This window comes from Grus americana, unplaced genomic scaffold (assembly GCF_028858705.1).
Source record: "Grus americana isolate bGruAme1 unplaced genomic scaffold, bGruAme1.mat scaffold_82, whole genome shotgun sequence".
Classification (NCBI taxonomy): domain Eukaryota; kingdom Metazoa; phylum Chordata; class Aves; order Gruiformes; family Gruidae; genus Grus; species Grus americana.
The window spans coordinates 555,378-568,513 of NW_026562023.1; the positions used below are offsets into that span (position 1 = coordinate 555,378).

Sequence of the window (13,136 nt, forward strand, 5' to 3'; positions counted from 1 at the left end):
TTATACATGCAAAGTTGGTACATGACTCAGATACAGTGACGTAAATGCAAATATTTGTGAAGAAAGAAACATAAAAACCATGAATGAAAAATATCAACAGCAATAATGATAATTACAGTTTAAACCAAAGGAAACCAAACCAAAAAAACCCAACCTCACAACAAACAAACAAACAAAAGCTGGAATCAGATACACTGGGAATCATTTGTGGACAGAGGTGGTAATTCTGTCAGTGTAGCAAAATGTCCTTGGAATCATTTTCTCAAGGGCATCCTTGAGCTCCTGGTTCCTCATGCTGTAAATAGTGTGTCACTACTGGAGGTACCACAGAGTACAGAACAGCTACCACCAGATCCAGAGATGGGGAGGAGATTGGGGGGACTTCAGGTGGGCAAACACGGTACTGCTGCTAAACAGGGAGACCACGGCCAGGTGAGGGAGGCACGTGGAAAAGGCTTTGTGCCGTCCCTGCTCAGAGGGGATCCTCAGCACGGCCCTGAAGATCTGCACATAGGACACCACAATGAAAACAAAACACCCAAATCCTAAACAGGCACTAACCACAATAAACCCAGCCTCACTGAGGTGGACATCTGAGCAGGGGAGCGTGAGGATCTGGGTGATTTCATGTCGGAACAGGTCCAGGACCTTCAAACCCTTGTGCCTTTGGCCAACAGAAAGGCAAGGTCTGCATCTTGAGCAGAATAAACCGCATGCATGAGGACCATGACGTGCCTGGCTGAGGAGTGTCCTGAGGAGAAGGGCATGGGGTTATGATGGATGCCATATGAGCCAGTGGGTTTCCCGTTTTGAAAGGTGGATGGAGAAACTGGAGAATGTCCAGAGGCAGTTTGTCATGATGAGATTTGGGGCCTAAAGCACGAGCCGTGTGGAGAGGCAGAAGGAACTGGGTCTCTTTAGTCTGCTGAAGGTGAGGAGCAGGGCACTCAAAGGCAGCTGAATCCTGGCAGAGGCAACAGCCACAAGTTTCCTCCTGGGACCTTCACACTGGGCCTTCAGAAAAAGTGAACAGAGGGTGCTGCTGACGGCAGCAGGATACCCAGAACTCTCTGTTATCTCCATCTTTGGAGGTCTTCAGTTTCCAGCCAAGCTGACTGTGGGACTGGCGATACCCCACCCTTTGCTGGGAGGCTGGACCAGAGATCCCAGCGCTCCCTTTCCCAACAACCTTTCCATAAGCCTGTGCCTTGCAGTGTGCCCCAGGAGAAAGGATTCAGCTGGAGGTGGGGGTGTCTGCAGCAGGGGGTCATAGGACGATTCAGGGTGGAATGCTCCTGTACTCAGGAGGTCTCTAGTTCTACCTTTGGTTCCAAGCAGGGCCAGCTCGGAGGTCGGAGCAGGTTGCTCCATAGACATCAGCATCCCAGTACAGAGGCTGCACGTGTGCCAGGCATTGAATCCACCGTTATGGAAATGGACACAAAGCCTTTGAGCGGCTCCTTGAACCCAGGAATCGGTATGCCATGCCTCCCGAGATTCCCAGGAACACCTAAGCTTTCTGTGCAGAGGAATGCGAGTCCACTTTCCCTGTCCTGGCCAGTCTCCTGGCAAATGTGGTGCTGTAGGTTCTGAAGAGAACCAGAAGAATCTCTTTGAGGAGGTTAGTTTCAATTTACATGCTGAATTGCAGGGCAGATGAAGGGAGCTCAGAGCTTCCAGGCTCCCTGCCGCACAGTTAGCACATCAGAGACTGGAAATGCAGGTAGCGGTGTTGTGTTAGCGTACACCACGTGGAAATGTTGTCTTCCTTTGTGCTTTTGCATAAGCTGGGGTCTGTCCCTTGGCCGCCTGTGGCTAAAAAAGCAACAGCTCCCCTCTTCCACCTCCCTCTCCTCCACACAACAGGGAGGAGAGAGATGAAGCAGGGATAATTTAAGGGCAATACTGTCTAAGAAGTGTAATATTGAAATGGTAACAGTGAGAGAAGCAGCACTGCGTTTTAAGAACTTCATGCCAGAGGCTAACTGCTGAGAACTTATGGCTCTTTTGTAAAGTAGAAATGAATGTTGGGAATGAAATTGAAGTGCTTTGATTAATCCTAATGAAGAAAAAGAAGGAATTCCCTTACAGCACTGTGCTGTTCGTGTTATTAGTGACAGGACCACTAATTCCTTAAACGTCCTTGAGAGCGTCTTTATTTTCCTCCTTTCCAAAGCTTAGTCTACTCAGATTGCCAGAGGACTACCTCCAATCTCTGCAACCCAAAGCTCTCCAGCCTTCTCTCATCAAAGGTCTTTTACCCCGGGACATATCTCACCATCACTTCAATACGCTGCCCGGGGTCTATTTTTCAGGTGGGTGAGGTCAGGCTATTCCTTTGCAAAGCCTTCCCTACAAAAGTCTTGTCTAGGTGCTGATCCCACTGTAGCACCTCATGCTGGGCACCACTCCAGCCTCCTTCTGCAGAGCTCCAGTGGATGGGCAATTTTCCTGTTTCTGTCCTACCCATTCACCTTCCCAATCTTTTTGTATTGTTTGCATATCGAATATTGTCTCAGGAAACACATTTGTTCTCCACAGCATCAGCCATTTGCAATTGCAGGCTGAGATATTTCCCCTCGTGGAGCAGACATTGTGCAAAGCTGCTCCGTTTGGGGAAACCCACTTCATGCTGCACAGGCATTTGGGCTACAACCCCCCACTGGCTCATTTTTTAAAGAGACAGTTTCAGACTGGCAAAGCAGATTCAGTACATAAATGCGTGTGCTGGTTTTGGCTGGGACGGAGTTAATTTTCTCCATAGTAGCTTGCATGGGGCTGTGTTTTGGATGTGTGCTGAAAACAGTGTTGATAACACAGGGATGGTTTAGTTACTGCTGAGCAGTGCTTGCACGATGTCAAGGCCTTTTCTGCTCCTCGCACCACCCCACCAGCGAGAAGTTTGGAGGGGACACAGCTGGGACAGCTGACCTCACCTGACCAAGGGATATTCCATACCATATGACATCGTGTTGAGCCATAAAAGCTGGTGGAAAAAGAAGGAAGGAGAGGGCATTGGGAGTGACGGTGTGTGTCTTCCCAAGTAACCATTGCGCGTGATGGAGCCCTGCTTTCCTGGAGATGGCTGAACACCTGCCTGCTGATGGGAAGTGATGGAGGAATTCCTTGTTTTGCTTTGCTTGTGTGCACGGCTTTTGCTTTACCTAATAAACTGCCTTTATCTCAGCCCCCCAGTTTTCTCACTTTTACCCTTCCGAGTCTCTCCTTTCCCACCAGGGTGGGGAGTGAGCAAGCTGCTGTGTGGTGCTTAGTTGCCGACTGGTATTAAACCATGGCAAAAAGACACTCCATGGGTCCCTGGGACTCTATCCCAGTGCTGGACTTTCCCCCCGGTGACTTTTTTTGTTTATTCTTTCTGTCAAGTTAGTGAAACATTACACAACTCAGTGCAAGACATCATAGCAGGGGAAGATGACCTTCATGTCTTTTAATGTTTTTAGGTTGATTCCATGCAGTGACACTCCAGACAGTCCATGGGGTCTAGCAAGTGATTTCTCAAACCTGAGGGTAGTCATCTCTTCATCGGTTGTGTCACCTTTGGGCCTCCTTGACTGCTGACCACGATTCGACTATTTCCCTTTAACTTTACATTGGTCAGACAGAGCTTGAAGGAGCTGTTTGCATTAATCATGGTGGGGCATGACATACCAGGAATGGCTCAGGCCACCTTCCCCCTTCTTGAGGAGGATGGAAGCCAGGCTGGACATGTGGGGTTTTTTGGGGCAAATGTGGGATGCCTTTTCTCAGACAACCACGTACCCCAGTGGGGCATTTGGGACTATTTGGGGCTATTTTACATACTCTGTAGTATCACTTTGTCCATAGGAGTCTCTTCAAGGCAATTCTCACTTCCTTGTTCCTCAGGCTATAGATGACAGGGTTAAACATGGGGGTCACAATTGTGTAGAACAGGGCAAGGTACTTGTCAGGGTCTACAGAATCCCTTGACCGTCGCTTTAAGCAGACGATTGTGGCTGAGCCATAGAAGAGTGTCACCACCCCGAGGTGTGAAGAGCAGGTGGAAAAGGCTTTGTGTCTGCCCAGAACTGAAGGTATTCTCAGAATTGCCCTGATAATTTTAATGTAAGAAATAACTATGAAGGAGAAGGGAAGGATCGCAAAGACCAGGATGATGGTGTACAGCATCACTTGGTTCCAGAAAGTGTCTGCACAGGCCAGTTCCAGCAGAGGGGGGACATCCCAGAAAAAGTGGCGAAGGTCCCGGGATGCACAGAAGGGCAAAGTGAACACCTGGTAGGTCTGTCCTACTTGCACTGGTACGACGACCACCCACGACCCCACCAGCAGTCTGATGCAGACACCCCTGCTCATGATGAAGGTGTAGTGCAGGGGGTCACAGATGGCTATGTAGCGGTCGTAGGCCATGGCAGCCAGGAGAAGGCATTCGATGCTGCCCAACAAAACCAGGAAATAGAGCTGGGCAGCACAGCCAAGCAAGGAGATCCTGCCGTCTTCCATCAGGAAACCCACCAGCATTTTTGGCAGAGTGACTGACGTGGAGCAGATCTCCAGGAAGGACAGGTTCCTCAGGAAGAAATACATGGGGCTGTGGAGGCTTGAGTCCAGCACTGTGATGAGTGCAATCAGGCTGTTCCCTGTGAGAGCCACGAGGTAGATGAGCAGGAATATGGTGAAGCACAGGCCCTGCAGGCTGGAGTGCTCAGAAAATCCCAGGAGAATGAATCCAGATCCAACGGTGTGGTTCTCCAAGCCTTTTCTTTGGGGCATTTTCCCTATGCAGAGCAAGCCAAACCACAGGCTCTTAGAGGATGCTGATGGCTTGTCCACCATCACATACACTCCAAGCCTGGAGAAAGATTACAAACATCAGCAGACACGTGATTGCAGGGTTAGGCAAGCTTGACCAAGATATGCATGAACGTTTGGCAATCTAACATGGGTTGCTTGCTGCAGGGAGGTTTGTAAAGGGAGGAGAGAACAGAATCCTTGAGCCTGAATGTCTGGGTTTTGTCACATGGATAACAGAAACTTGACTTTCTTTTTTTAGAGGTGATTTTATTACCTAGAATATCTGGTGAGAGATGAGAGAAAAGGAAGAGAATGGATCAATACTAGCCCCTTTAAGAACAGTCTTGCTTACGTTCCTTGTCCAGACCTTGTAAGAGCTGCACTGAATGTAAGAACATTAAGAAGACATAGGGTGAAAAGGAGGAGAGGGACGAAAAAGGGGAAGAGAAAGCAAGGCTGGGCTGGGCACGGAGAGGCAATCAAAACAAAGCAAGGCAAGGCATGGCTTGATTCTTAGACCTTAGTGAGAGACATTAATCCCAGCTTTCCTCATGTGTAAGAGCTCATCTCTTGATACTGTGTCCACACAAAAGATCTGGGAGAATATATTTAGATCCGAATCATTCATTTTTACATGACGAAGGGTGAATCCCATCAAAATTAAAACAGGCTTCTGTCCGTCAAGGAATCGAGTAATACTGATGCATCCATGGGACTTCTTAACAAGACAGATGAGCAGCAGTCTCTGCATCAACCACAAGATTTCAGGGTGCTAAAAGACACGTTTATGCAAGCAATCAAACGGCTTCATGCAGTTTTCAGTCATACAGAGAAGAAGGTGATTAAAATTGGGTCATGTCCTGACGATACCCACTTTTTCTGAACAGGTCAGACTTCTGTAACTTCTCCATGAGTCCTGAATTATTCAGCTTTCCTAAGTTTCCTGCTCTGTCACTTGGATTTCTGACAGCTTACAAATCCAGCCGAGGGCCCATTCGCTCTGATCCCAGCCCTGCAATGCTTCCCTCTCCCCTGCAAGCCCTCGCAGAAGCAGAGCAATGCTCTTGCTGCCTGGGGAACTGAGCCTTCCCTTTGCATTTCCCACCTTCCCAGAGCATCAAGACTTCTTGCGGGGCGCATTTGCAGGATGTGAGCTCCAAGCAAGCAGCACTGCAGTAGCAGGTGTCTTCCTATGAAGAAGAGACTCAGCTGAAAGATGTTTAAGAAGCTCAGTTTGACATGGGGAAGGAATATGCTCTTCCAGGCAGAGGACTGAGGATGCTGGCGGTGTCTCCCCAGCCATCGCTAACTCCCTTTGAAAAGTCTTCTTAAACTCTGATGCATTACTGAGGAGAACAGCAGGTCATAAAACATGTAATTAAAGCATTCAGATTAGCCAAATGAAAAACACAGAAGGGTTTTCTCAAGAGAAAAATCTGGATTCACAAAAACATGTGGTCCTAGTAGTTTGATTCTTTTTCCAAGGCATTCCTGCCTTTTTCCTGTGAGTTTTATGTATCTCACAGAGGTTTGTTCCTTTGTTACCTTTGTTTCCAAGACAACATTGGGGTTGGTGTGAGGGAAAAGTCACCATGATTGTTTTCTAATCTACCTACTGATTCATGTAAGTGTACCGAAAAAAAGAAATACCTTTGTTTTCTGAAAAAACTGTGAGATACCCACATGTATGTTAAATTAAGGCTTTAACTCAAAGCACCCATTTGTATGCAGGTTATCCACATGCCAGCATTTCCTGGTCATTTCAAAATGCCCTCAGACATACAGCCTATTCTTTGTAACTCTCCGATGTCTCAGCGCTTCGCAAGATCACAGGTAGAGCAGAGTTCCGGCCAGCTTTGCTGACGGGAAACTGCCAGAGAACTTCTCATACGGTGACTGTCTCACAGGCGGCATTTCTCAGAGCTGAAGGAAGCCCGTTCCAGTGAGCCCGGCCAAGCTGGACAGATGCCTGCAGCTGCTGCTGGCGGTGTCTGTGCTGCCACACTATCTCCGCATTTCAGGGCAGGCCAAAAGGCACTTACCGTTGTCAGGAGCCAAGAGGCAGGAGCACACTCCTCAGTCCCTGATGCTGCAGGAGGCAGCGGTGACCTCTTTTTCTCTCCGTCATTGCCCTGGAAACCACCTGGGATTTCAGGAGGTCTCTGCTCTGGCGTCCTGCTCACAACAGAATCAGGTATGGAGTCAGACAGCGTTGCTCAAGGCTTTATCCAGTTGGGGCTGGAAAACACCCAAGGTGTGAAACCAGTTCCAATGCTTGGATACCCTCGTGGAGAAAAAGATTTTCCTTATCTCTGCGCTGAACCTGCCTTATTCCATCATCTAACTCTTGTCTGTTTTCCCCCTGCCGAGCACCATGGTGACCAGACTGGCTCCATCTTCCCGAAGAAGTCTCCGTAGGGACTGGCAGGCTGCTACGAGGTTCCTGAGGCCGCCTCTTCTGCAGGCTGAACAAGGTTCTTCCCCTCAGTTTCTCCTCCCAGGCAAGTGCTCCAGCCCCTGAGCATCTCGGAGGCCTCCCACTGCGCTCGCTCCCAGTTATCAACATCTTCCTCCATGGGGTGGCTTGACTGGCCAACAGCCCAGCAGGCACACAGCTGCTCACTCCCTCCTCCTCCTCCCCCTCCCCAGCGGGGGCCCCAAACTTGACACAGCAGTGTACAGGTGGTCTACAGAGCGATAAGCAGGGGGACACAGTCGCTTCCCTCACTCTCCTGCTGACACTCCAGTTCACACACTCCAGGACACCGCTGGTGGCCTTTGCTAGCAGGTCGCACGGTGGGATCGATCGTTGTCGTTTGTCCCCCAGCACCACCAGGGCCTTTGAGGCAGGGCTGATCCCCAGCCAGGCATTCCTCAGCCCCGGCCACTGCTGGTGTCAGTCTGTCCCAGGTGCAGGACCTGGCCTTTGTCTGTCTTCTCTGTCATGACCAGCAAAGGCTCCCCGAGGACTCGTTAGAAGGGATAATTGGAGGCCATGATTGCAGGCAGGCAAAGGTAATGTGCAGGCAGCTGAGATGCAGAGAAAGCCCTGCTTTTGTTTGATGAAGCAGAAGGGCCAAGGCCTGACCCCCAGCCCCTGGGAAGGCAGATCCTGTCCTTCACGCCTTGCTCAGGGCTCTTCCTGGGGCAGTGGGATGTGGGGGGTGTCGTGCTGAGTGAAGGACAACGGGATGGCAGTTCCCAGCCTTACTGGGGGTGTGCAAGGAGGCAACGAGGCCCCCCCAGTGCCTTAGGACAACATGTCTCCTCACAGGCCTTGGTGGCAGAGACGATTGCCAAGGGGACACAGACTTGGGTTCTCTTGGCGACTTCCAGCCTTGCCAGCACCCTTTGCCATCTCCACCACACGTTGTCCTACGCTGTCCCACAGCTGCTTCTTTTCCCTGCACACTGTAGACACCCATCTCACTTCCTCACCTTGCTCTCACCCTGGCATTTCCATACATTCATGGACATCTGTCCACCCTCACGCTCTGTTCCTTGAAACACAAAGAGATGGACTGATCTCACACTCCTTCTGGATGACTTCTTGTACCACAGCACTACCCTTGGAGTGACAGTTCTTCCTCCTCATGTCCAGTCTCCTTCTTCCACGCTGCACTGTGTGGCAGCGTTTCTCTCTCCTGTTGTTTCCTACCTCCAAGGAAAGTCCACCATCTGAGAAACAACCCTTCAGGCAGGCATCCCAACCCACCAGTCTTCTTGAGGCCTTTCAGCTGAGCAGACAGAAGTAACCTCACCATGATCTCCCAAGGCTACTAGCCTTTCAGCTTCTCAGATAGACACGACCAAGCCGTGTGCCTGCTGCTGTCCCATCATGTTCTCAGGCAGAACAGGCATGACCACCAAGATATAAGCCCCCTTCCTGGACTAAGCCTAGGTCCTTCTTCAGATGGGATCTCACAGACAATGTGCCAACCAGGTGCCTTCTGCTGGCCTGTCAGAGACACTGGCAGATGTGAGCTTTAAAGCACGTATCCCAGCCATGGGCCAAGGTCTGGCCTATCAGCTATTTCAGAATGAAGTGACCTCAGAGTCCCTTTCTCAGCCATGTTCCTGCTGCTGGCCTATCACCTCCAGAGGCAGAACTGACCTCACCTCCCCATTTGCTTCCTACTGGATTATGAGGTACTTATACACAATTGACCACATCATACCATGCCCAACCATCACCCTCTTTGTGGCCCAGTACCTGAGCAGGTAAAAGTAAGCTGCTTTCATCAAATTTATCCAGTAGATTTCCTACCAACAATTTGAGTGGAGAAATGTTCCTCAGAGGAACTGCTGTATTTCTACTGCTGCATTTTCTATCTCTACTTCGGCCTCTTTGTTTTGTCTTCTTCCTCTGTCGATTCTGTCTCCAAAAGCTCTCCAAGGGAGAGACTCATGGAATCATCAAATAACTCAGGTTGGAAGAGAGCCCTGAAGTTCATCTTGTCCGGCTATCCTGCTCAAGGCAGGGTTAACCTGATGAGGTCGCTCAGAGGCTCTGCCCAGTTTGGCATCATCCACAAAGGAGCTGAAAATGCCCTCTGTCACATTGTACAGGGAGTTAATAAAGACATTCAACAGGGTTGGCCCAATCCGACTGTATAGAGACTATGGAGACCATGTCAAAGCCCTTGCTAAGGTCCAGGTACGAAACATGCCCTTCTTGCCCCTACCCATGTGGGTTCGGCAGTCCCTTCCTTCTCCTTCAAGTGCCTGTGAATCCCTGCAGGTGTATTTGGCCCATCACCTTCTCAGGGACTAAGGTGAGGTTGACCAGCCTGTAATTCTCCCAATCCTCCTCCTTGCCCTTCTTGAAGAAATGTTTGATGTCTGCCTTTTCTGAGGATCCCAAAACCTCTCTGATTGCTCTGACACGTTTGAGGGCACAATCCAGAAAGGGTGACGCGAGCAGACAGGAGTATTTGCAATGAGCCTGTCCAAGGCGGCTGAGAGGAATCTCAAGGGGAAGTTGGGGGTTGTTCCTGGAGTCACAAATAGAAACATCGAGGCCCTGTGAGATGTCCGCACCTGAGCTGGCCTCATTGACTCCTCATATACACAGGGGTGTTCAGAGCCACGAGTCCTTCCCTTGCAGACACAGAGGCAGTGCATCGCAGCAGTCACAGTGTCTCTCTGGCCTCTTGTTGCCACTCCCGGAGGAGGCTGGGAGGCACCTCAGCCCTGCAGTGTGTCGCCCTGCCCTGCACTCATCTGAGATGCCCCACGGCATGAGGAATGGACACCGGGACTTAGGTCCAAGGAAGCCCATCCCAGTGCTGCATTCAGGTGGTTTCCCAGGGGAAGTTACTCTCCCAGTGAAGTGACCTCAAGACACTGTCTGTCCCTCGAGCCTTCATGGCACCTCTAAGGGAGAGCTGACAGCATTCATGCTCACTCAGGTTCATCTCCCCACATGCACATGATGTGCATGCTTCTATCTCGTCTGTAAAATGCAGACGTGGACTTCTGACCTAGTCATGCAGTGTCCTCCTTCTGAACAGGAAGGACAAACCACCTCTCTGAGCTGGAGTGAGAAGCCAGTGTTGGGAATGGTGGTTGCAAGGGGCTGGCCTGTGATGATTGCCCTGGGGCACTTTCCTTGGGGTGTCCAGTGACCACGGGCACAGGCCAGACCCTGCTCTGCTGGTCCTTCAAGGCTATCCCAGGAGGACTGGCTGTGCGAGGACACTGCTGCGTGCGTTCCCCCACCCTGCACATTCAAACACTTGGTCTGTTCACTGGTGTTTTCCTCACCAGGGCACTTTCTTGAGCTTGTTCTGGACAGCCACTTTGAAGGAAGACCTACGCCTTCAGGCACTGCCTCAGGAGGTCCCCTTGTCTGACGGAAACACTGTTATGGGGGCAAACTCTGTCAAAGTAGTGCCCATTGCCTGTCCCTGCCTATGATCACAGGACTGCCACGCAGCAGGACTCTGACCAAGCTGCCAGTGCTCTCAGGCCTTGCACCAAAAGAAGAGCTCAGAAAGAGAGTGTGGAAGTGAAAAGAGAGCAGCTCAGGAAAGACCAAGCGCTGGTGCTGCTTGGCAGTGCTCCTGTGCTGGGACTCTTTTCCCCTCCACCTGTGCACACAGGCACTGCCCTGCAGCTCCAGAAAGGTCTCTCAGGAAGGATCTCAAACAAACCAGTCACTGCAGGGTCCTTTGATTTCTTTAAATGTACAGACAGTCTTGCTTCTCATTAACACACTCTCTGGATCACACAGGAAAGGTAGATCCTGATGCAGAAGAGGGATGAATAATGACATTGCTTTGTGGACCACATTATCATCAGTAAAACAAAAGAAAAAAACCGAAATCCCCCCCAAAACAACAGCAACAGAAACTTCAGAAGACAGGTTGAGGCTGCAATGAGTTATATTATGAGTGATATGGAGATGATGATGAGCAGTTTATTGCTTCTGAAAATCATCCAGTCATCAATTTCCACACTGCATCCTTGAGCTCCTGGTTCCTCATGCTGTAGATGAGAGGATTCATGGCTGGAGGCACCACTGAGTAAAGAACTGCCATTACCAGATCCAGGGATGGGGAGGAGATGGAGGGGGGCTTCAGGTAGGCAAATGTGGCAGTGCTCAAAAACAGAGAGACCACGGCCAGGTGAGGGAGGCACGTGGAAAAGGCTTTGTGCCGTCCCTGCTCAGAGGGGATCCTCAGCACGGCCCTGAAGATCTGCACATAGGACACCACAATGAAAACAAAACACCCAAAGGCTAAACAGGCACTGACCACAATTAGCCCAACTTCCCTGAGGTAGGCGTCTGAGCAGGAGAGCTTGAGGATCTGGGGGATTTCACAGAAGAACTGGTCCACAGCGTTGCCATGGCAGAGGGGTAGGGAAAATGTATTGGCCATGTGCAGCAGAGCATAGAGAAACCCACTGCCCCAGGCAGCTGCTGCCATGTGGGCACAAGCTCTGCTGCCCAGGAGGGTCCCGTAGTGCAGGGGTTTGCAGATGGCAACGTAGCGGTCGTAGGCCATGATGGTGAGAAGACAATACTCCCCTACAATAAAGAAGAGAAAGAAAAAGAGCTGGGCAGCACATCCTGCGTAGGAAATGGATCTGTTGTCCCAGAGTGAGCTGGCCATGGCTTTGGGGAGAGTGGTGGAGATGAAGCCCAGGTCTAGAAGGGAGAGGTTGAGGAGGAAGAAGTACATGGGGGTGTGGAGGTGGTGGTCACAGGCTATGGCAGTGATGATGAGGCCGTTTCCCAGGAGGGCAGCCAGGTAGATGCCCAGGAAGAGCCCGAAGTGCAAGAGCTGCAGCTCCCGTGTGTCTGCGAATGCCAGGAGGAGGAACTCAGTGATGGAGCTGTCATTGGACATTTGCTGTCTCTGGGCATTGGGACCTGTCAAAGGAGGAAGAAGTAGTGACAAGTTAGGGTAGACATCTCAGAGAAGTATTTCTTCCAGTTCTCATGGAAACCCCCCAAACCGCCTCTTTCCTTTCAGAAAGACCTTTTGCTGGTCCATTTAGTGAATTCGGGTGGGAGCTGGCTGAGGATCCCCCAAGTGGCACTTCTGCTTGTCGCTGAGAGAAACCTTGTGGGTCCTGTGTGGCAAAGGGACTGTCCCTTTGTGCCGAGGGACAGTCTGTCCGTCAGACCCGGTCTCAGTTACCCTAGGCTGTCACCTCCTTGAGCTGGAGGGCGATTGCACCCAGACCCCCCTGAGAAGAAAATGGACAATGGGGTGAATGCAGTTCCCAAGTGCCCATCTCCAAACTCCTCACATTGTCTCAGCTCAGCCCTCCCCTCCCAGCCAGGGACGCAGGGGGCTCATCACAGGTGCTTGCATACACCCTGCCAGCAGCATTTCCATGGCCTTAGTACTGAGGGGCTGCTACGTAACACACAGACGGAACGGGAAGGCTGTGCCCTTCTGGAAGACAGCCTGCAGCACAGCAGGGTGCCCCAGGGAAATAACCAAATGTCCTCAAGATCACCTGTCCGGAACAGTGAGTTGGCTCACTGAGCCCTGCAAGCAGCATTGCCCGGAGCTCCCACCTTAGGTGGGAAGAAAGGCAGCATGAAGAGGAGGGGGGAACTGGAGAAATTCCCCAATGCCCCTGTTGATGGAGGCAGTACGGGGACAAACGGATGAGCACTTGGGAGATTCCCCTCATCAGGGGTCCATCTGCCGAGGAGGTAACTCATGCCGTGGAGCACATGGCCTTCAAGGTGAAGGCTCTGCTGTGTGGCAGAAGAGATCAGGGGCTTGCTCTGGGGAAGGCGTCGGCGCTGTAGCAAATGGCACAGAGGTGCCTGAATTCCCCCCCCTCCCCTGGCATTTCTGGCAGCAGCTTCTTCTCACTCC

General features: G+C 51.0%; 1 protein-coding gene across 1 annotated transcript; it reads right to left on the bottom strand.

Annotated features, from left to right (window-relative positions):
- Positions 1-3,831: 3,831 nt before the first annotated feature.
- On the bottom strand, positions 3,832-12,146 carry LOC129201163 (olfactory receptor 5T3-like). Its single transcript, XM_054812316.1, has 2 exons — positions 11,233-12,146; positions 3,832-4,849 (listed from the first exon to the last, which is right to left on the bottom strand). The coding sequence occupies exons 1-2, from the start codon at positions 12,144-12,146 to the stop codon at positions 3,832-3,834; spliced, it is 1,932 nt and encodes a 643-aa protein (XP_054668291.1).
- Positions 12,147-13,136: the final 990 nt, after the last annotated feature.